Source organism: Pomacea canaliculata, linkage group LG14 (genome assembly GCF_003073045.1).
Source record: "Pomacea canaliculata isolate SZHN2017 linkage group LG14, ASM307304v1, whole genome shotgun sequence".
NCBI classification, from domain to species: domain Eukaryota; kingdom Metazoa; phylum Mollusca; class Gastropoda; order Architaenioglossa; family Ampullariidae; genus Pomacea; species Pomacea canaliculata.
Window position 1 is genome coordinate 4,659,582 of NC_037603.1, and position 25,277 is coordinate 4,684,858.

At 39.5% G+C, this 25,277-nt stretch overlaps 1 protein-coding gene and 1 long non-coding RNA gene across 2 annotated transcripts; both read right to left on the reverse strand.

The window, feature by feature from the left end:
- Positions 1-12,894: 12,894 nt before the first annotated feature.
- On the reverse strand, positions 12,895-14,766 carry LOC112555195. The gene is made up of 2 exons (XR_003097420.1): positions 14,319-14,766; positions 12,895-13,878 (listed from the first exon to the last, which is right to left on the reverse strand). It is a non-coding gene; the product is annotated as an uncharacterized LOC112555195 (long non-coding RNA).
- Positions 14,767-21,530: 6,764 nt separating this feature from the next.
- Positions 21,531-23,302, reverse strand: LOC112555547. The gene is made up of 4 exons (XM_025223979.1): positions 23,291-23,302; positions 22,310-23,042; positions 21,995-22,219; positions 21,531-21,589 (listed from the first exon to the last, which is right to left on the reverse strand). Exons 2-4 carry the CDS (start codon positions 23,031-23,033, stop codon positions 21,531-21,533), a joined length of 1,008 nt encoding a protein of 335 aa, XP_025079764.1. The 5' UTR covers positions 23,034-23,042; positions 23,291-23,302.
- Between the last annotated feature and the right edge of the window lie 1,975 nt (positions 23,303-25,277).

Here is a 25,277-nt window from a genome sequence, read left to right on the forward strand (position 1 = left end):
ATCGTTGAATGGTGACAGACGGTAAATGCGGGTAAAGGGAGAACAAAAATAGCTAACCCCACAATGACCCTCCGGAAATAGAAAATCATTGCACGGAACTTCCTGCAAACCAACAGGAACCACCCACAGAAAGTCGACATCCTACATCATTAAGCGAAAGAACATGAAAGTCCTTTGATAGTTTAGAGACATGAAGAAGAAATAGAACTTAGAACGAACAGATTGGTAAACAACATTTACCAATCATAGATAAAAACAAATAAATTCAATACAATAACAACACCAAAAGAATAACCGACCCGAAATCACCCGGGATTCGGCAGGAAAGCAAACTGCTATCCTTGCTGAAAAGCTCCACACCAATGTACGTCATCGGCAGAAGGGGAATCGCGGCTAATCAACCTGCCAGCCAGGTAACACCACAAACAAACACAGCTGAGTGTTCCGAAAATGCACCTGGCTAAATGGGAAAAACGGAAACTAGAAAGCGATCCATGTGTATAAAAAATAATGAATACCGAGTACCTCAAGTGACAAGAAACACAAAACACCACCCACATTACACAACCCGCTGTTCTCCACCCTGTATCCTCCCACAGGTAAACACCTTCATACGCTGTGGTACTCTATACCGACTGATCAAGAGATACACACCCATCAAAGGTCTGGCCACACACCAAGTTAGTGACGAAACACATCGTATCCCACGTTGCTGGTGTTGTTGGGAGAATCAAGCGGTAAACCAAAGTGCCTGAGTTTCCCAGTAAAGGAGAGTGAGCAAAGAATGGCGAGTGCCACCCGACAGGGTATTGAGCGCAGCAGATCGTCACAAGAAACACTCGTCGGAAGAGCGTGACAGTTGAGCACTTGAACCCTCGGGTATGTCGAAGGAACAAACCACAGCGTTTATTTCAGCAAAAACGCTCCAGACTGTCCAAGACCTTGAAATATTTTTGAGGGAATACTGTCATCGACATTCTGTAGATTAAGCACGCGAAGATGACATGTAGCAAAACCTCGTCCTGTCACGTGACTAATAGTGGCTTCCTGACAGATTTATAGACAATCTGAAGAAAAAGCCAAATACATACCTGACGAGTCCATTTTTGAATGTGATGTCAACAGTGTCTAGAACTCGTAAAGACATGTGGGATATGATTCGGGAAAGAGAAAAATGTCAGGGATTATGATTGATCTTAACAATTCTAATTTTCATTCCAGAAAAATGCTGCTACAAGAGTCAGTTAACTCATTATTGCTAAGACCCAATTGCGAAGATTACAGGTCACTTCATGTAGTTTCTTCAATTACACCTGGCTATGCTGAGATAAACAAAGGAGTGTTTTGTTGTCGAGGTCACCAAGGAGGTCATCGACCAGTCCCACTGCTCTCCAAGGTACTATATTCATTTTGGAGATTGGATAAATTTATTGCGGCTGGCATTAAAAACATCAGAAAATCAGATGAAACAGACCATCCGCTGACAGACACAGGTTGTGTCTGGCGTCCACACAACTGATTCCTTTCATTTAAGTTAGCAACAAACTACTCCAAATCTCCATACCTACGCATGACCGGAGGCGACACAAAAACCCATTTCACAAACATATCACGTTACCACCACAAGACAATGGTAATCCCATCAACACACGTGTACTCTCCGTGAACACACACCTGAGAATTGAATTCGGCAACGGTAGAGCACTGGACACGTACCTCACAGCCGCCTCGTCTTCGTGACCAGGACAGCGTTTGACTCCGTTACACCGAAGTAGACAGGCAGACACACATCGTGAAAGCTTGACACACCACGAAGTGCGAATCGGGACAAGAAAATTGGTCGACAGTTACTGTAGACATCAAGCTGTCCATTGACTTACTGATCAATTCTGAAAATAGTTCTGTAATTTCTGCTTCTGTCTATACCGTAAACATAATCAAGGTCAATTTGCTTCATCCGCTTGGTCTCGCATCCACTTGTCCTTGCACGCTCGATCGCCTGTCACACGTGTTATCAGAAAAAATGCAATGTTATTCGCTTAAAAATCGAATTTTATAATCATACAGTGTGTCCAGTCACTTAAGTCCCCAGACACTTCATCCCGACACTTCGTCCCGACACTCATCCCAGACTTGTAATCCCTAAGCACTTAACCCCGACAACTTCACCACCGAACTAATCCCCAGAGCACTTAATCTTTATAAATCAAGTGCAAACCTATAATAGGATTGCTGGAGGCATTGAGACTATATACTAATGCAGCCCCCAGAGGATATAACAACTTGAGAAAGCCGATGGCCACTTTTCGAGAGAAGTTTCCAGCCATGTAGAGTAACGGCTGTTACTTCAAGTTAAGTCAGCGTATATGCAAAGTCACTGACTGGGATGAGAAGGTGACGATGACGAAATGACGAGGACGTGGAATCGTCAGATGCCTCCCAGCACCTTGCCTATTACATGCAGAAGACATTGTTGATTTCGAATTGCTTGCGGAGCTCAAACAACATTATCGCAGGCGGAACTTCTATCCTACTGTCCGAGCATCCGTACGTATAAACTGATATACGTTGTTAAGACATTAATTTACAATATATGACTTACTAATGTTGTAGAGTTCAAATGACGTTGAAATCTAAAGCATCGATTTAATTGAATTTCAATTAAATTTTGTCGCCGACTTCATAGTTATATAAGCGATTAGTTAGGATTAAGTGTTCTGAGGGATAGTGCTTAGGATTTCGAAAAGTCTAGGGTATGAAGTCGGGGATGAAGTGTCTGGGGATTAAGACTGGAACCCATCACCAGTAGTGTTACCATAAATCATGAAAACTTAATTTTAATTAAACATCAGTTTGATTAACCTTAAGAACATTATTGCTACATGACAGCGAGCAGTCGATATGCAAAAAGTGAAAATGTGTAAACCAACCAATCCCAATGAACGTGTTTCAAAGCTGCTCTTACTGGACGATTAACCAAGTAGGGTTGTAATCACTGAACCAGTAAACATAACTACGAAGGAGAAATTTAAAAATCCTAGGTTGATGCTGAAAGATAAGAAAGAATATAAAATATACATTTGAATCGTTGTGGCTGATTTTCAAGATTATGCGATGCAACACCTGTATCACTAAGAGAAAAACGCAGAATTAACTTGTTTTCTAATGCTGACTGGTCAGGCCATCGCAACATAATTTGAATAGAGAGGCTTTAACGGAATATTCATCAAATCGCTTCAAAAATACAACAACCTGGCAAGGGTGTGGACATTGTTATTAGTTCATTCCGTGGACTTACGTTTTCATCTTACCAATTGGCCACGAATTGTTTTGCAAATTTTTATTTTAAAATGTAATAGATAATAAGATAATTCGCTCACATTCAAGCTAACGCGTGTATGCAGAAATATTTAAATGAAAACTTATGTTTAAACCTTTAATTAGTGAGCTTCATTGGATAGCAGCATACGTTTGGGGTAAAAGAGTTTCGTTTCGAATATGACAATATTTACAAACCCTTCTGCCACTGCATTGAAAAGGTGAGTCCAGGTCGCAGCGAGGAAAGAAGCAAAAGTTTCATCACTGCCATCAAGCAGTCAGCTCGATCTTGATCGCATACTAAGGTATGATACACTCTGCTGTATATCAGGCACACTCAAAAAGCGCGGATTGGAGTCATGTGCGAGCAGGAGTACGTGGCGCCATCTGTCTTGCTCCAGCAGTTAGAGGTGACGTCACAGACGAGAAACACGTGCGTGAAGTGTTTAGCGGGGCACAGGATGTACCCTGGCTGTTTACCACAACACAGGTGTGTTTACACAAAACAAGTATGTAAACATAAGGAATAGCAGAGAATAAGCATTTGTTCAATCCCTTGAGATTTGTTAGTATGTAAGTGATGATAATATAATCGCCAGCAGTAAAAAACTTCAATATAAAGTTCTATTTATTTTTTTAATCGAACAAACAGATTAAAAGAAATAATATTACCTTTGATTTCTTTTTCTTGTGACATAGAATACAAATCCTGAGTTTCACCATGCAGATAGCGTACTTGCAGACGACATAAATTCACAGATACTTCAGACTTATATACTATCCACACCTAGTATGACCAATGTCTCGATAGTTCTGTGACATTATCGGTGTGAATACAGACTGAAACTTTTAAAATTGCCATTCACACCGCTTGGTTCAGTTGGATGAAATTTTATTTTCAGTCTACCGTTTTGTATAGACGAGAATAAACTGTTGTTGTTTAATCTACCGCTTTGTTTTGTTTTGTTTTGTTTTTTGTTTTGTTTTGTTTTTGTTTTTTGTTTTGGGTTTTTTTTTAGATAATCGCCAGGTAGGGACTGCACAAAGAAGTAGAAATTGTGATTTCTCTGATACCTTAAAAATTTCGAATAAAAATTCGTTTGTATCCTACCTCAGAAAGTCTGGACGTGGGTTGTGTCACGTGGACATCTGGTGCCTCGAGAGCAGGGTACATACTTGGTGTTCCCCGGATCTCACATAAGTGATAAGACACAGAAAGTGCTTGTTCGCATGATGTGACCGTTAGATGCCCTCTAAGCAAGACACTACGCATCGAGTAACTTGTGGTCACCACACAATTGTCGTTGGGCATTCTGAGTCCCAGGTTCGTCAGTTCCAAGAAATGAGCGATGGTCTCGTCACACCACATCCAACTCTTTCGATATCTGACAAATATTACAAAATAAAGTGGACAATAATTTTTACGGCGTTCAATTTATTTGATGTTTATTGGACTCGCTGAATAATCGCTCATTATCAATTTAGCAGACTGTATTTGCATCGGTTTGGAATAACAAGCTTAGAAATCAGAAGAATGTCACTAATAACTGTAAGACATTACCAGACAAATTTTCACCATACTTACATTGGAGGTAAAGATGACGGCGCGAACCTAACTCCAACGAAAATTCCTGGAGAATCTGTTAAATGATTGAAGAACTCCATAAAGAAGTCCCACACTGTTCTGACACTAAAACTGGCGAGCTGTTGTTTACGCTCCTGACACCAACGGTTCGCATCATTCCATGAAAGGTCTTCCTCCACCACGTGCGTGAACGTAAAGCAGCGACCGTCCACCTCGATTTGGCCAACGCTGCACGTGCCGTCACCTGACCAGCATCCAGCTTCATCTTCGCCGCCCACACAGTCAGACACAAAGTTACACGGGAAGTGGTGCTGCATGTCCTCCCATCGCACGCCCGAGCAGTTCCACCTGCCGTCAGACAACTTCACAGGCAGCGCCGACACGTGGTGGAAGGAAAACATTATTTTAAAATGTCCACCGTATGTCTTAGAGTAAACTTTGTATTCCATCAGCATCTCACCAGGATAAAAAACAAGGTCACCGTTCATTTCTAAGGAACATATTGAATACTCTCTGTAACTGCTCTTTGTGCGGAAAGTCACGTGGTCAGGAAAACGGCTCAAGCAGGTGTAGACGCTGTCAATATCATCAAAACTTATAACGACAATGTGATTGAGTGGCGCTACCAGGTGTACCCAAAAGTTTGTGTAGGGCGTGAAGTCCATGTTCGGAGTTTCTACATAACCTGTAAACACATTAAAATCTTAACAAAAATTTGGAAGAGAAGACTTTGAAAGATTTAATAATTACATTAGAATTAAAATAAAATCACCTGTGTTTGGGGAGGTGAAGTTGACCAGTAACTGTGGACGACTGGTTTCTGGAACAGCCGAGAAATTTAAAAGAAGGTGAAAGGTTGAGCTGAGGCTGATTATTTTGACCAGAATTTTAAGACTTCTGGAATAAGTGTAAAATATTTCCGGGAGATAATTTGGACTTGCGTCAAAGAGAAGACTACCCGCATCATCACGCAATATTAGGTGTATACACTCGCTACACTCTTTACGAGTCTGTGACACTTTCACATAGGCCACCATGCCTGGTGGAACCGTTAGCTCCACATTGCAGAAGTGAACAAAAGTCTGGTCTTGTCTTGTGTCGGAGGTCGGTCTGAGTGACATGGAGATGCTGCCCTCGCTACCTTTGACCTGATGAGTCTGAGATCGGATGACGCAGGTCAGGAGGTCAACATCTACTGGTTCAAGTCGTCCAAAAGTTTCGTTTTGACCGTAGACTACTGTAGGTATTTCGGTAGAAGACGAGGTCTTAACAACAGAATCCCTGTAGTGAAGACTATCTCTAGACCACACACGTGAACTGTCTGAAGTGTCTGTGTAAACTACATCTTCAGTGTAGTCCTGCAGAGGACTTGATGTCTTCGTCTTGTCCTCTGTCCCAAATAATTGGCGACCTGTGTCACCCACACTGTCTGTGGTGTCAACTATTGCCACTGAAAGTCTTAGTAGTGCCAACAATGATATTATATTTCTTCTCATGACTTTGAGCTGGATATATCGAGGGTCATAATTTGTTAATATATGGTATAATATTTGAATTTTATATTAGTATAATATATTTTTATAATATCTTAAAATATATTGTGGTGACCTGTGTGTGGTTTCCGCTTCATTGCACCAAATGCTCCCGCAATATTCGTATCATTAATAATGATAATTACTCATTTTATATATATATACTCAATTATATATAATACTCCATGCCTCTGATCAATGTGTTACTGATCGACGGACCTGCTATTGATCGGCTAATCGATACACTGGACCTTGTCACTTGTTTCCTAACGAATGTAGACGTGGACCTCGAGAGTTTTCTGTACACTGAGATCAGGGAAACAACATCTGCCACTGAGCTTTACTCAAGAAAACAGACATCTCGTTCCTCTAATCTTGAAAGAACCAAGGCACAACACAGAATGTCACTGGCACCCGAAGTTCCAGCTCCTATGCTTTAAATGAATAGCCATGGCTTGTGATATTTGTGTAGAGAATATCACTTGATGTCAACCTAACAACCTAAATTCACGGCGTCCGTTGAATATATTGTATAATGTATCTTTCCATATAAGCTATCAAAAACTTCTGATTTTTTTTGTTTTGTTTTGTTTCTTTCCTTTTGTCACTCTTTGAAACACTTCTTAGTATTACAATTCACTAACAATTACAATCACATCATTGCTGTTCTATCATAAGGTATAATTACAATCTGTGTCACTGTGACCATAATTATAACAAAATAAGTTCAGAGGTTAAACACTGAGAATAGCGGTGTCCGACATGTGACAGAATGTTCCAGATCTGTCAGCACACTATCGACACCTGGCAGTGCTACAGGTAAGAACAATACAGTAGTCTCGAGCCTTTACAACACCTGAACTTATATACAGTCCTACAGGTAAGTTTTTAATTTCTCTCGAACAAAGCCACGCCTCACGATGATCAAGAAAAAGAAAGAAAAACATTTTTAACAAATCTGGATTTAAAGTTGTGCAAGATAAAAAGCGATCGGATATATTTTTGTGTTACTCTACCAGAAAAGGTTTTTTTCCCTCTTCCACCAAATATATTTTTGTTTACTTTTAATCACTGGGTGTTTCCAGGTTTCCTGTTGAGATAAGAAAATTATTTCAAATATACCCAGAGAGCAGTCCCGACATTAACTTACACTTTAACATTCGCTTTTCTCACTTAAAATATAAAACTAACCAGGGAGAAAATTTAACAATAGACTAGTGTAAGATTTGAATTGATACGAAACAATATTTCAACAAAGAAAGTCAAACATTTTTCTGAATGCTACTCTTTCTTTTACAACCACCCTTTAGAAATCCTTTGTAAAATTCTTGTAGGTGAATGAGAAGTAGTTTCCTTTTACTATTTTCAGCCAACAGAAGCCTGGAGCGATGAAACATAAAAATAAAAATAATTGTAAATAGCAACTGGATATATCACTTCGATTTAATGTTACAAGGCCTTAAATAGCCCAGAAAAATCGGTTGATAGTCGTTTGACCTTCTACAACTGAACTCAAGCTAAAGAATAGGGAACACATCGTCACTCAAATCTTTTTAAATAAACTCAGCATTCGCTTTTTTCGAAATTTAGAACTAAACAGGGAGAAAAATTCACAATAGACTAGTACAAGATTTGGTATAAAAACAATGTTTCAACAAAGAAAATAAAAACATTTTTGAGTGCTGCTATTTCTTTTACAACCACCCATTAGAAATCCTCGGAGTTGGAAGAAATTTCCTTTTTCCGTTTTCAGTGAATAGAAGCCTGGAGAGAGATAAAACATCAAAATAAAATAAATTTTGCAAGCAGTAACTGTATATACTACTTCGATTAAATTTTATAAGGCTTTAAAGAGCCCAGAAACTAGTACCATTGTCATGCAGGATGGAGGAAGGACCCAAGCATCACATGTAGTCTGCAGGAACTGAGACGAGTTACTAAAGTCGTACGACCTACAGAATATATGACATATCACAAATACCTTTAGATAAACTTTCTATTCATGAGAGAAAGTGTTATTCTTATCTAGTTAGATATACAGAAAGATGTCTCACTACTTCTCTTGTGTGTTCATCTATCCTTATGTCATCTGTTGTTGTTGTTGTTGTTGTTGTTGTTGTTGTTGTTGTTGTTGTTGTTGTTGTTGATATTTTACTTACTTTCAGTATACTGTAAGGTTTTGTAAGTTTGTGAAATGGCGCCTGATGAAACTAAGGACGATATGGTACTAAGGTCAAGGTGGGTAAGTAATTCCTCAAGTTGATGATTTCTATATTCAGTCTTTTCGGTCAGTAGGAATGTCCTGACATGTCACGTGTCATCGGTTAGGATTTTTATAAGATGCTTATTTTTGTATTCGGATATCCTTTGCTCACAGATTTTTCAAACTTTTATGAAGTGTTTGTGAATCACGGACAGCTGAGTCTGTGTGGAGCCTCTGTACTCACTCTAATAACGCTGACAAAGCCTTGGCCATTTCATTCTTCCTCTTTTTGCGTTCCCCCATCTTCTTCTTAAGTCTTTGAATAGGGTTCTGCATGTCACCAAACTTCTCCTCATTTGCATGCATTTCGCTGGCCTCCTTTCGGCGCTGTAGATGTCACTGACTTGTTTTGTCTAGCTCTTGCTTCCTGTCCAGATCTGACCGGATCCGACCCCGGTCGGCGTTTGTATTAGACACTAACTTGTTGAGACAGTCGGTTCCCACCCTCCAGGATCACCGTCGTCTTTGGTCCATAACAGCACACTCCTGACAGCTGGCACTAGTCCCGCCGGACTGCCACTGTCCCTTGCCTGCAGCGGCACTTTCCTGACAGCTGACATTCGCCCCTCTGGCCTGTCACTGTCTTCTGCTTGCAACTGCGCTCCACTGACAGCTGACACCTGTTCCTCCAGAATCCCAGTGTCACTCGCATGCAGCAGTTCCATGGTGTCAGTCGGCGCTCGCTTCTTGCGATGGCCGCTGTCGCCCGCCTGTAACGCCTCTTTAACGACAGTTGGCACTTGGTCTCCAAGACTGCCACTGTCACCTACCTGCAGCGGTTCCCTAACGACAGCTGGCACGTCCGAACTAGTAACAGAGAGCTTAGATGTACATAATGATATGTAATGTAGATATTGACGAGAATGACTATGACCATGACATCGATTGTTTAAATGAGAAAGACATTATTGATAAAGTAAATATCACTTTCAATAATTTTGATGATAACTGTAGTGACCCTCTAACTATTTTCTCCATACAACCACCACCAAAAAAACAAAAATTCTGAGTGAGACAGTCAAGATATTAGAGTGTACATGTAAAATATTGACCAGTTACTTCCTGGGAAAAAAGTTAAATCTCAGTTGATTCGACTTCTGTGGGAAGAGCTAAAAAGCATTGACCTCTGTTGTCCACTTGGTGCATGTGATCTGAAAGGAAGTGTGATTAATCTATTTATCAATGTTCGCCTTCATTTTTCTTTGAAAGATAGCTCTGTGTCCTTTTTTGAAAAAGGAGCAAAAAGAAATAAAAAAATGTTGAAGTTACATCATTTGTAGCTTTTAAGCTAAAGTAATTTAAAATTATTATAGAAAAGTGTGAAAGAAAATGTTATAAATCTTCATTTAAAGTACATGTGAGAATGATCCCTTTTGAGTATCTGCTTGCTGTATATTTCATAGTAAGCATAGCTGTTATCTTTAAATTGTCCACCAATGTTATTACAACAAGGGATATGAATGTATATAAATATATACATTATTATTAATAGTAGTATTATGATTTGTTATTAATTATGATTATTATGATTTGTGTGAGAATTTATTGCCCATGCTTGTATGTAAACAGAAATCTATATGTCTCAGTAGATGTGAGCAAGTCTTCTGAATGTGGCTTGTTTATATTCATGTGTAATTCTGTTTTTAACTGCTTTTCTCATATTAATAAATTCTCATAAATTAGATTTTTATGGATTTTAAATAAATGCAAATTTGTGCTCATGGATGTGCTGTTTGAATTTATAAAAGTTATCCTTTTTAAATATAGTCAGCTGTCATACATGTATTAAAACTCTCCCAAACTACCCTCATCTAAGCAATTCCCATGAATAAAAGACACAAAAATCTGTTCTTAGATAAAGGTCACTTGATATCGCAAACACCTAGACATTTACTCCAAAGATAAACACTGCTAGCGCCGACTTAGTTTAGTAGTGGTTGATAGTAGCAACTACGGCGTAGCATCTTTTTTCGAAGGGACGCAACTCCGTCACTACTTTTCTTAACAAGTAAGGATAAAGAAGGAGTGCACCCTCTCTACATCTAAGCTCTCTGCTAGTAACTACGGACTATCGGTTTTACCAAAACCTTCACGGGCTTCCACCGCGAAACGAATTTTTCACACGGGAGATCACTCTTATTTCGAAAATGTCAGATGCAAAAGTGACAGCCAAATTGAAAAATAAAACGTGTGTGGATTAATAGTGACAGTCGCTGCAAATCGGACGTTGCTCTTGTCAACATTTCGAACGGACTGCAACTAAAAGAAGCAGCGGAAAGATGTGGTGAGGACGGTGTGTGCCCAGTCGTCGGCAGAACGATCAGTGCATGAGGTAAATAAACTGTTTTATTTTTTTGCATGTAAGCAACCACAAAAGTAATGTATAAAATTGTTTGTTTTTTTTTTGTTTTGTTTTTTTTTAGGATAGGTGGAATCAATTTGGAAAATAAAGTATCGCTCTGGCTGACACAGGTTGCAATGTGTTATTTTTAGGCAATGAAGAAATGGAAGGACTGCTCCGCGAAATGATAAACGATGCCCACAGTGTAAATCATCTCTGTGCAAAATAAGGTCCACAACCTCAGATTGCAGAGTGGACTGATGCAATCCTAAATTATTTTTGGGTTGCATAATCATGATATTTTGCAATAACATATTACTCTCAGCTCTTGTTATTTAGTTCCTATTTGTTTTCTGTATTTGACTTTATTCTTCGTTAGTACTGTTGTGTATTCTTTTATAGTTCATATGCATGTTATTTGTTTTCCTGTTCCTCGCATGTTGTCCATGTATTGCTCTTGTTCTTAAGCGCTTAGAACATGCTCCTTAGGAGGGTATGTGCTTTAAAAAATTTTCTTTTATCATTATTTATCCAAGTTTCAATGGTGTTGAACACATCAGTTACTAAAAAATTATTTAAGCACTCTGTTAATTGATCATTCTTGTCTATTTATAACCAGTCTCATGAATCATGGCAGTTTTTTAAACAATGTTAATAGTTCTTAAATATTAATGTAATTTTTATTTTACTTTATATATTATTGTAATTAGTTGAAACTTACTAGCTGTAGTTCTTTTTTGTGTTGATTCACTTAACTTTTCAGTCTTATGTCCTCATAGCTGAATGTGTATTAGATCATGTCACTGTAAGTCAGCATTCATGTATTGGTTGATGAATTTAGTGCAACATGTATGTCTGTTATGCTGCGTGGTACCAACATTCTAACATGTTAACATGCACACATTTTATGAGGAAAAAAAAAAGAAAGTGCAAGAATCCCAAATCCTTGTCTTGAAAAAGGAGTTGACAGACGTTATATATATAAAATCTTTTTTTTTTTATAGTTTTTTTGCAATCATTAAACGTAAATTCTGCCGTACACTATGTATTAGTTTTCATTCTGGTCAGCAGCAAGTGAGAAATGAAATGTTACTGCTCTCTCCCCCTATTGAAATGAGCTCAGGACTATTCAATAGCAGTTCAAGTGGTCCCTCTCTACTTTATTCAGGTGATAATGAAAATTGTTCAGTTGAAAAGGTGAATCCAGGTACAAACATAATTGTAGTTCATGTAATGTGTATTTTGCATATTATGTATTATTTTTCAGTACGCAATCTTGTAATTGCCATCTCAGACATCTCCCACAGTTTGTTGGAATGTCGCCAGTTTCAGTAACCACAGGCACATGCTTTTATATGAATGAATTGTTAGTCCATTGCCCGAGCGGTCCGGTGGCGCAACGGTTAGCGCTGTTAGCGCCTGTCACCGATACAGTGAAGGTTGGCACCCCTGAGTTCATTTCTCGTCTCGGGCACGTTGTTCTTTCTCTGCACGTGGCATCTGTTTACAGGGCTGGCTGCTTGCCGTGATATAGCCTTAGCTGCTGACACGGTGTAAAACACCAATTCCCCCCCTTAGTCCATTGCCCCTCCCCTTTAACTTAGAGGACCAGTGAACCACTTTTGATCCCTAGTGCTAGTGCTCCTGTTGGCATACTTCTAGGGGTCATCAAGACAAGAATGCCACTTGGCCATGGCAAAGTGGTGGTCCAACAGAGGGGAAAAAACCATGTGCACACTAAAATCTGTAATATACACCTGTAAACGCTAAGAACTACAGTATATACATGTAGGCTCCAAAACCTACAATGTGTGCATACTGAGCCACACAGATATTTAAAACTAAGACAAAACTATTTTCATTGAAAAAAGCTCTTTTACTGTACAAAAATATTATACAAAGAGAAACTTGCTTGAATTATCTGGCTTCATACAAATTTAAATCACTTTCTATAAGCACATCTATTTCCCAGTTGGTACCCTCTTCATCCTAATCCCTCATAGGGAGAGTGTCACAAAGAATCATGCGACTTCCATCATCTGGTCCCTGCTGCAACACTTATGGAAATGAGAGTCCCTCTGTGCTGCAACATTCCAGAATCAGGGAAACATACACTGTATTAGTAATGATGAGTGAGGGTGGTGACCATACAAGAAAATCATAAGTTCCAGTAAGGAACATTTGAAGCTGTTCCTTGGTAAAATGACTAGGTGTTGTGCCTAGTCTAAAGCTCCCACTGTTTGGGGATGTTCACCATCTAAAATCATCAGCACTTTTGTTTCTACCTTTCATGGTGATGGGACATTTGACCTCCACGCATCCCTTCCCACAGTAATCACACCTGCCTATTCCATTAACCAAATATAGGGTAATCATTATTTAAAACTAGTCCTGTGTTGCATATTTGAAACTCTTTATGAACTTTCACCAGGACATCTTTATGCAAAAGCTTCTAAAATCACTGAAAAGGCTGGCTGGTCTACATGCATGACATACACTGTGCATGTTTGAGGCTGTTATTCATCCAGCCTTCATCTTAAACCTCTAGGAGGACTTATGCTGATCACAAGTTTTGCTTAATCTGATGAAAAAGACATGTCTTAGTTTTAACTTTGAAATTCTGCATACAAATAAATTGTACTTTACCATCAAATATTAAAGCTTTAGGAGAAGGATCTGTAAATAAGGGACTCTTGCTTTGTTCTTGCACTTAAGGCTGGTTGACCTCCATAAAGTTCAGTATCATGATTGTCATCATGCTCATCATACAGAATGCATACTATACTTGTGTAATACTATGCATGCCATGATGATAACTATAGCTCTCTTTGGACTGTACCTGCAAATAGGCAAAAAGGAATAATATATTCTGCATCTTTATACAAATGACATGGGCAAACAACAACTGCTAAACCTAGAAAATGATAGTAACCAAATTAATAACAAAACTGAACAGTATACATGAGAAAAAGCCTAGATGTAAGTGCATAAATATATGTTAATTTATTTCTTTAGGGGAAACATGGTTTGAAAGGTGTGCATGTGCTATATATGCAAAAGTTTTACTGAAGAGACACATGTGAACACATTCAAACATGTTCATTACTTTCTGCTCTTTGTTATTTGTGCGAAATATAATATATTAATTTATTAACTTGAAAAAAAACATAAGGCAGTTATGATAATTTTCTCTTCCTTCATGTGGACATAATATTCAAATATAATGTAAAAATATTGTTTCCAAAACTTAAAACTCCAATATAATTTAGTATGACATACCTTGATGTTTCTTTGAAAGGCAAGGAAGGCGTCTTTTCAGCATGCTCAATTGTTTCTTGGGTTTATCACGTGACTGATCAAGGATGTATATACTTCATAAGCTTGGTACAGCTTTGACTCCGTCAAAATCCTGGTGTCATGACTAGTTCCAGAATACTTAACAACACAGTTAATTATATTTATGAGCTATCACAAACTAGCTGTACATTTATTGAATGATAACCTTTTACTCCTAACTGTGTGATTTACTCCTAACTGTGTGTGTTAAATGTCTGTGTGAGTATATATGGCTGCCCTTGTGAGCAAAAGAAACATTTCTGTCTTGGGTATCCTCGACAGACAATAAAGTCTGATTTGATTCGATTTTTATTTACAAAATCACTTTCTGCTCAGACGGTACAGCCCTGTATTTTTACATGGGTGTCATTTAAGCACCCAAACTCGCTGGGAAATCCAGCGATTGCGTAAAATTAGGATTTCTGCTTGTTTCAATCCCTCTGGTTTGGTATGTTATTTATTTAGTCGATTTGTAACAGCCTTAGAAACACGGTGAATTCTTCGAGAAACTGTCAACTTATGCGCATTCATCGTATCTCCTGAAACTGTTTGAAAACATCCCGAATAATAGAATCGAAAACGTGACTTCGAAGGCTCGATTTCACCGTATTTTGTTAAAGTTCACGATAACGATTAACACGTTTAAGATCCATTTTGTAAAAGTATATAACTTTCATCTACCAAAAACAAGTTTCACATCGTCGTCCTATGTTTCTTCTGTAAAATTTATAAACGAAAACCGAGTTGCTGTGGACGCTCATAAGTTAGTAACTTGCTAGTCGGCAGCTACGCCAACCCCCTGTAATTACCTGCCTCGGCCGGATCCCTGTCATCTAAGCTGACCCCGCCTAACCGGCACACCTCTCGCAGGAATTCTCGCTCTTTCTCGCGCTTGGTTCGCTCTTTCTTCTCCTTTTCAGCCTTCTGGCTTTTGACCCGCTCTCGCGCGCCTTCGCGTGCAATTCTATCTTCCTCCTCTACTCCAGCCTTTCCCTCTCTCTCTCTTCGGCTATTGTTACCCAGTGACAGTTCTTTAAATGGTACTCCATAAACTTTCGTGACTCTGCCCTAGTTTTACAGTTCTGTTCGCAGACTTCCTCTAATATCTCTCTCAACTCGCGTTCTGCTAGCTCTTTCTCGCGCTCAGCTCTCTTCCTCTCGCGTTCAGCGCACTATCTTTCTCGCTCCTGTTCGCGTTCGATTCTCTCCTGCTCCTCTTTCTTATCTTTGCGCCACTTTTTAAGATATAATACTCTACATAGCACAGTAAGTCCTCCCCAGCGAGCTCTAAAACTTCCTCGCCTTTTATCATTAATTCCCTTCCCTTCTCGTGTTCGGTTACATAAGTATGATATACATGAGTATGTATACTTGTGAGCGAAGACAAATTTCTGTCCTGGGTCTCCTGGACAGACAATAAAGTCTGTTTTGATTTTGATAAAGCTCTGGGTTCGACATCAATACTTCGTCTTCGATTGTTAATTAATATTTGTAGAAACCCTACAGCTACTATGTTCACCTAATCTGTTTCAGCTACTTGCTGGGCACTTGCAACCTGTTTACAATGCAACAATCGGCGTTCATCGATGTCAAATCAGCAATTATTAAATAAACAGTAATTATACGTTCTGGTCATCAAACAAGTTAGCTAACATAAATTCGCATTGTAGAATACATCAACCAACACAAAATCATAAAGGTGTTCACAGCAACAGCATGTCGTGTATAAACAGTAACACAGCACGAGACGCAAGACAACACACTCTCGCACTTTCGACCTCTTCTTTGGACCTGAAACAAGTAGTCAACCTAAACATTTACATCCCGGCTCGAGCCCCCATCTGTGATGAAACGAGGCGGCTGCAGAGGGATGGTGTTACCACCCGAGGGGAAAGGGTCACTCTAGCTGGCTCCCTCCGCCCTCTTTCACCCTCACAAACAGTCACCCGCCCGTTCACACGTCCGCACGCGTACAGACTATCAGTCCCACTCGCCCGCGTGCGCAAACACAACTGACGAAACAGTGTACAACGTAAAAGATTATAATTAGAACAGAAAAGCAAAATTTAGGATGACACGAATTTGAGCGTAGACTAAACTTTAGATGTTAACTAATTGGTACATACGTCAGTATCTGTGCATGTGTCCGGACACGCGGTCCGTACCTGATCCACAATTCACAGTCCTGGATATGATAGGGCAGTAGGTCCTCCTGGAACACGAACTGTCCCTGTTCGTTGACGCCTCGCTTGTCGTTAGTGAGAGTCAACCTCTTCGTTACACCTCTCACAACTCTACCACCAGACCGCAAGTGCCAGCAGGTAGTGATACGTTCTACACGGAACGGGCTTCCCTATCGCAGACCTGCTGCATGCGTCTGAAACTCAGTCAGACGTCTCTGCTGGGATACAAGGGGAAAAACCCCCGACTAAGCATCTACCCCTAACTATATACTAAGAAGACACGTGACTACTCGTCACCTAATCTACCTGGCTCCGACGCTATCGTTCTAATACTAAGGAGACTACTGCCTACTGCGCTAATCCTACTTCAGCTTACACCCCCGACCCTGGGCCTCGATCGCCTCTATAAGTCACGGCGACCTGTCAAGTCGTAAAAACGGACAGAAAGGCTTCCCTCCACTGTCCGCTTTCACTGAGCCCGGCCCACCTATAATTACCTACACCCACTTGTGTTATTTTATTCTTCAATGACTATCATTTGCAGTCAGGTAACATTATAGAAATACATTTGATTCAATAAAAACATTAGCTTTTAACTTAAAAATACCAGTTTTTTGGTGCAAAAAAGTCTTTTGCTAACTTAGCCTCAGAAAGTCTACGAATTAAAATTTAAACAGATTCTGTGTTTCTGTTTACTTCAATGACGTTTCTTAGCTCGTCAGGAGAAAAAACTTTGGCTGAAAGCATCGTCTTAATGAGGTCAAGAGCCTCAATGTTTGTAAGTTTGAGTTCTAAATTCCGCACTTCATTGCAACTGTTTATTAATTTCAGTTGAGCGATAATACGCTTTCGTCTTTCCTCCTCTCTTCTACATCGTCGGCGCTCTAAGTAGATGTTGATGGTGTACAGGAACGGGTTCAGTGCGGCGTTAAAGGGCAGAACAAAAATAGCTAACCCCACATTGACCTCTCCGGAAATAGGAAACTCATTTGCAGCGAGGATTCCTGACAAACCAACAGGAAACCAGCACAGAAAGTCTGATATAACTACAGTCATTAAGCGAAGAGCAACATGAAAGTCTTTGATAGTTTTAGACGTACATGAAGAAGAAATAGAATTAGCACGAACAGATTGGTAAACAAACATTTGGCCAATCATAATAAAAATAAACAGAATAAAATTCAATACAATAACAACAACAAAAGAATAACTACGACCCGGGAAATCCACCCGGGATGTCGGCAGGGGAAAACAAATGCTAGTCTGGCTGTAAAAACTCCAATGTGACGTCATCGGCAGAAGGGGAATCGCGGCTAAGGTCATACCTGCCAGCCAGGTAACACCACAAACAAACACAGCTGAGTGTTTCCGAAAATGCATCTGGCTAAATGGAAAACGGAAAACTAGAAAGCGATCCAATGTTATAAAAAAGATAATGAATACCGATACCTCAGATGACAAGAAACACAAAACACCCGCCACATTACACAACCCGCTGTTTCTCCACCCTGTATCCTCCCACAGGTAAACACCTTTATACCTGTGGTCTGCTATACCGATGATCAAGAGATACACACCCATCAGAAAGTCTGCCACACACAAGTTAGTGACGAAGACATCGTACCCCACGTTGCTGGTGGTTTTGTGGAGAATCAAGCGGTAAACCAAAGTGCTGAGGTTTCCCAGTAAGGCCAACGAGGCAAAGATGGCGAGTGCCACCCGGTACAGGTTGGAGCGCAGCAAGTCATCACAAGACGACACTTCGTCGGAAGGAGCGTGACAGTTGAGCACGTTGAACCCTCGGGGTAGTGTCGAAGGACAACACAGCTTGTAGTTGTCAGCATAAACAGTCTCCAGTCTGTCCAGACCTTCAAATATTTCTTGAGGAAATACTGTCATCGGACACTGCCGCAAATCGAGCACGCGAAGATTTGACATGTTGGCAAAACCTCGTCCTGCCACGTGACTGATGTGGCTTCCTGACAGATTTAAACTGGACAATTTTGAGAAGAAAGCAAATATGCTGAAGTCTATTTTTGAAATATGTATGTCAGACATATCTAGAACTTTTAAAGACGATGTGTATGTGATATTGGAGAAAGAGAAAAATGTCAAGGGATTATGATTGATCTTTAAAAATTCCAGATGTTTCATTCCAGAAAAATGACTGCTGACAAGGTCAGTTAACTCATTATTGCTAAGATCCAATGTGCGAAGATTAGGCAGTGTCACTTCATGTAGTTTTGTCAGATTACACCTGGCTAGGCTCAGGTAAACAAGGAGTGTGTTGTTCTCGAGGTCAGCAAGGGTCATCGAGGTCCCACTGGCGTCAAGGTATCGGAGATTGGAGTAGGCGGCTGCATTAAAAACATTAGAACAGATGAAAGACCATCCATGGCAAACACAGTTGTCTGGACACGACTTATTACACAATATTTCATCATCACGTTGAGGACAATGGTAGATCCCGTCACACACGTGACTCTCGTGAACACACACCTGAGATTTGCGGCAACGGTAGAAGCCTGGACACGTGTACCTGTCACATGCACCCTCGTCCTCGTGACCAGGACAGTCGTTGACTCCGTTACACCGGAAGTAGACAGGCAGACACACTTCGTGAAGGCTTGGACACACGAAGTGCGAATCGGGACAAGAAAATGGTGACAGTTGGGTGTATACGATCTGTCCTTTTGAATTACTATCAATTCTGAAAGAGTTTTGAAAATGTTTGCCAATAAGTAGACCGTTAAACCCGTCAAGGCAATTTGCTTCGTCCGCTTGGTCATCGCAGTCCACTTGTCCATTGCAACGCTCGATCGCCTGTACACACTTTATAAAAAAAAATGCAGTGTTACTCAGCTTGACAATGAATTTTATAAATCAAACAGGTGGTTTTACTCATTAAATTAAGAAAGCTTAATTTTAAATTAAAATATCAGTTTGCATTAACGTAAGAACAATTATTATACATGACAGCAATGCAGTCCAAGTGTCAAAAGATTGAGAAATTCATGTAGAGACCAACCATGCCCCAACGAACACTTGTTAAAATCTGTCTCTTAGTAGACTGTTTAATCAAATAGGAAATGGTGTAAATTCACTGACCCAGTAAACTAAACTACGAGGAAAAATTTAAAAATTCTAGGGATTTTGATGCTGAAAGCATAAGAATATAAAAATAACATTGAGAATTGTTGGTTGATTTTGAAAATTATGCTGACTGCAGACTTTACTTATATTCACTTAAGAGAAAAAAGCAGAATTTAACTTGTTTCTTAATGCTTTTAATGCCTGATTGCCAATTGGCAACATAAGCATGAAAAGAGAGGTTTAACGGAATATTCATCGAATCAGTTTCAAAAATACAACATCTGGAAAAACTTGAACTATTTGTTTATTAGGTTCACCCGTTGACCTTTACGTTTTCATCTGTTTGTTCCAATGGTGGGCCACGAATTTGTTTTTGTAAATTTTTATTTTGAAAATGTAATAGGATAATTCGCTCACATTTCACGTAACGCAGTAGGTCTATGAAATGAAAACTTATGTTTGAACCTTTATTAGTGAGCTTCTTTTGATAACAGCATACGTTTGGGGTAAAAGAAGTTTTGGTTTTGAATATGACAATATTTACAAACCCTTCTGCCACTGCATCGAAACGGTGAGTCCAGGTCGCAGCGAGGAAAGTCGCAAAAGTTTTCATCGCTGCCATCAAGGCAGTCAGCTCGATGATCACATACTAAAGTGTATGGTACACTTTGCTGTACATCAGCACACTCAAAGAGCGGCGGAAGTGACGTCAGTGGTGCCGAGCAGGAGTACGTGGCGCCATCTGTCTTGCTCCAGCAGTTAGAGGTGACGTCACAGGCGAGAAACACGTGCGTGAAGTGGTTGGCGGGGCACAGGATGTACCCTGGCTGTTTACCACAACACAGGTGTGTTTAGACTAAACAAGTATGTAAACATAAGGAATAGTCGAGAATAAGCATTTGTTCAATCCCTTGAGACTTGTTAGTATGTACGTGATGATAATGTAATCGCCATCAGTAAAAAAACTACAATATAAAGTTCTATTTTTTTTTCAATCGAACAAAATAGATTAAAAGGAATAATATTACCCTTGATTTCTTTTTCTTGTGACATAGTATACAAATCCTGAGTTTCACCATGCAGATGGCATACTTGCAGACGACATAAATTCACAGATAGTTCAGACTTATACTATCCACACCTAGTATGACCAATGTCTCGATAGTTCTGTGATGTTATCGGTGCGAACACAGACTGAAACTTTTAAAATTGCCATTTACATCGCTTGGTTCAGTTGGATGAAATTTTATTTTCAGTCTACCGCTTGGTATGGACGTGAATAAATTGTTGTTTAATCTACCGCTTTTTTTATTGTAGATAATCACGAGGTGGGGACTGCACAAAGAAGTAGAAATTGTGATTTCTCTGATACCTTAAAAGTTTCGAATAAAAAGTTTTTTTTATCCTACCTTAGAAAGTCTGGACGTGGGTTGTGTCACGTGGACATCTGGTGCCTCGACAGCAGGATGCATACTTGGTGTTCCCTGGATCTCACATAAGTGATAAGACACAGGAAGTGCTTTCTCGCATGATGTGACCACTAGATGCCCTCTAAACAAGGAATGACCAATCGAGAACGTCGAGGTCACCACGCAGTTTTCGTTCGGCATTCTGATTCCCAGGTTCGTAAATTGCAAGACATGAGCGATGGTCTCGTCACACCACAGAAAACTCTTTCGATATCTGCCCAATATTACAAAATAAACTGGACAATAATTTTTACGGTGTTCAGTTTATTTGATGTTTACTGGATTCACTGAATAATCGCTCATTATCAATTTAGCAGACTGTATTTTCATCGGTTTGGAACAACAAGCTTAGAAATCAGAAGAATGTCTATAATAACTGTAAGACATTACCATACAAATTTTCACCATACTTACATTGGAGGTAAAGATGACGGCGCGAACCTAACTCCAACGAAAATTCCTGGAGAATCTGTTAAATGATTGAAAAACTCTATAAAGAAGTCCCACACTGTTCTGGTACTAAAACTGGCGAGCTGTTGTTTACGCTCCTGACACCAACGGTACGCATCATTCCACGAAATGTTTTCCTCCACCACGTGCGTTAACGTAAAGCAGCGACCGTCCACCTCGATTTGTCCAACGCTGCACGTGCCGTCACCTGACCAGCATCCAGCTTCATCTTCGCCGCCCACACACTCGCACGTAAAGTTACACGGGAAGTGATGCTGCATGTCCTCCCATCGCACGGCTGAGCAGTTCCACCTGCCGTCAGACAACTTCACAGGCAGCGCCGACTCGTGGTGAAAGGAAAACATTATTTTAAAATGTCCACCGTGTGTCATAGAGTTAACTTTGTATTCCATCAGCATCTCACCTGGATAAAAAGCCAGGTCTCGGTTCATTTCTAAGGAACATATTGAATACTCTCTGTAACTGCTCTTTGTACGGAAAGTCACGTGGTCAGGAAAAAGTCTCAGGCAGGTGTAGAAGCTGTCAATATCACCAAAACTTATAACGACAATGTGACCGAGTGGCGCCACCAGGTGTACCCGAAACCTTATGTAGGGCGTGAAGTCCATGTTCGGAGTTTCTACATAACCTGTAAACACAACTTTAAAATCTTAACAAAAATTAGGAAGAGAAGACTTTAAAAGAGTTAATAATTACATTAGAATTAAAATAAAATCACCTGTGTTTGGGGAGGTGAAGTTGACCAGTAACTGTGGACGACTGGTTTCTGGAACAGCCGAGAAATTTAAAAGAAGGTGAAAGGTTGAGCTGAGGCTGATTATTTTGACCAGAATTGTAAGACTTCTGGAATAAGTGTAAAATATTTCCGGGAGTAAAGTTGGACTTGCGTCAAAGAGAAGACTACCCTCATCATCACGTAGTATTAGGCGTATACACTCGATAAACCCTTTAGGAGTCTGTGACACTTTCACATAGGCCACCATGCCTGGTGGAACCGTTAGCTCCACATTGCAGAAGTTAACAAAAGTCTGGTCTTGTCCTGTGTTGGATAACGGCCTGAAAGACATGGAGATGCTCCCCTCGCTACCTTTGACCTGATGAGTCTGAGATCGGATGACGCAGGTCAGGAGGTCAACATCAACTGGTTCAAGTCGTCCAAAAGTTTCGTTTTGACCGTAAACTACTGTAGGTATTTCGGTAGAAGACGAGGTCTTAACAACAGAATCCTTGTAGTGAAGACTATCTCTAGACCACACACGTGAACTGTCTGAAGTGTCTGTGTAAACTACATCTTCAGTGTAGTCCTGCAGAGGACTTGATGTCTTCGTCTTGTCCTCTGTCCCGAATAATTGGCGACCTGTGTCATCCACACTGTCTGTGGTGGCAGCCATTGCCACAGAAAGTCTTAGTAGTGCCAACAATGATATTATATTTCTTCTCATGATGTTGAGCTGGAAATATCGAGGGTCATAATTTGTTAATATATGGCATAATCATTTAAATTTCATGTTAGTATAATATAATTTTTATAATATCTTAAAATATATTGTGGTGACCTGTGTGTGGTTTCCGCTTCATTGCACCAAATGCTCCTGCAATATTCGTGTCATTAATAATGATAATTACTCATTATATCTATACACACTGAATTATATATAATACTCCATGCCTCTGATCAATGTGTTACTGATCGACGGACCTGCTATTGATCGGCTAATCGATACACTGGACCCTGTCACTTGTTTCCTAACGATTGTAGACGTGGACCTCGAGAGTTTTCTGTACACTGAGATCAGGGAAACAACATCTGCCACTGAGCTTTACTCAAGAAAACAGACCTCTCGTTCCTCTAATCTTGAAACAACCAAGGCACCTACACAGAATGTCACTGGCACCCGATGTTCCAGCTCCTATACTTTAAATGAATAGCCATGGCTTGTGATATTTGTGTACAGAACATCACTTGATGTCAACCTAACAACCTAAATTCACGGCGTCCGATGAATATATTGTATAATGTATCTTTCCATATAAACACTATCAAAAACTTCTGATTTTTTTTTTTTTAGTTTCTTTCCTTTCTCACTCTTTGAAACACTTCTTAGTATTACTGTTCACTACCAATTACAATCACATCATTGCTGTTCTATCATAAGTATAATTACAATCTGTGTCACTGTGACCATAATTATAACAAAATAAGTTCAGAGGTTAAACACTGAGAATAGCGGTGTCCGACATGTGACAGAATGTTCCAGATCTGTCAGCACACTATCGACACCTGGCAGTGCTACAGGTAAGAACAATACAGTAGTCTCGAGCCTTTACAACACCTGAACTTATATACAGTCCTACAGGTAAGTTTTTCATTTCTCTCGAACAAAGCCACGCCTCACGATGATCAAGCAAAAGAAAGAAAAACATTTTTAACAAATCTGGATTTAAAGTTGTGCAAGATAAAAAGCGATCGGATATATTTTTGTGTTACTCTACCAGAAAAGGTTTTTTTCCCTCTTCCACCAAATATATTTTTGTTTACTTTTAATCACTGGGTGTTTCCAGGTTTCCTGTTGAAACAAGAAAATTATTTCAAATATACCCAGAGAGCAGTCTTGACTTTAACTAACACTTTAACATTCGCTTTTCTCACTTAAAATTTAAAACTAACCAGGGAGAAAATGTAACAATAAACTAATTTAAGATTTGAATTGATACGAAACAATGTTTCAATAAAGAAAATTTTTCTGAATGCTACTCTTTCTTTCACAACCACCTTTTAGAAATCCTTCGTAAAATTCTCGTAGGTGAATGAGAAGTAATTTCCTTTTACTATTTTCAGCCAACAGAAGCCTGGAGCGATGAAACATAAAAATAAAACTAATTGTAAACAGCAACTGGATAATTACTTACAAGGCTTTAAACAGCCCAGAAAAATCGGTTGATAGTCGTTTGACCTTATACACATGAACTCAAGCTAAAGAATAGGGAACACATCGTGACTTGAATCTTTTTAAATAAACTCAGCATTCGCTTTTCTCGAAATTTAGAAAGAAAACAGGGAAAAAATTCACAATAGACTAATGCAAGATTTGATATAAAAACAATGTTTCAATAAAGAAAATAAAAAACATTTTTGAGTGCTGCTATTTCTTTTACAACCACCCATTAGAAATCCTTTGTTAAATTCTCGGAGTTGGAAGAAATTTCCTTTTTCCGTTTTCAGTGAATAGAAGCCTGGAGAGAGATAAAACATCAAAATAAAATAAATTTTGCAAGCAGTAACTGTATATACTACTTCGATTAAAGTTTACAAGGCTTTAAAGAGCCCAGAAACTAGTACCATTGTCATGCAGGATGGAGGAAGGACACAAGCATCACATGTAGTCTGCAGGAACTGAGACGAGTTACTAAAGTCGTACGACCTACAGAATATATGACATATCACAAATACCTTTAGATAAACTTTCTATTCATGAGAGAAAGTGTTATTCTTATCTAGTTAGATATACAGAAAGATGTCTCACTACTTCTCTTATGTGCTCATCCATCCTTATGTCATCTTTTGTTGTTGTTGTTGTTGTTGTTGTTGTTGTTGTTGTATCTTCTAGTTACTTTCACTATACTGTAAGGTTTTTGTAACTTTGTGAAATGGCGCCTGATGAAACTAAGGACGATGCTACTGACAT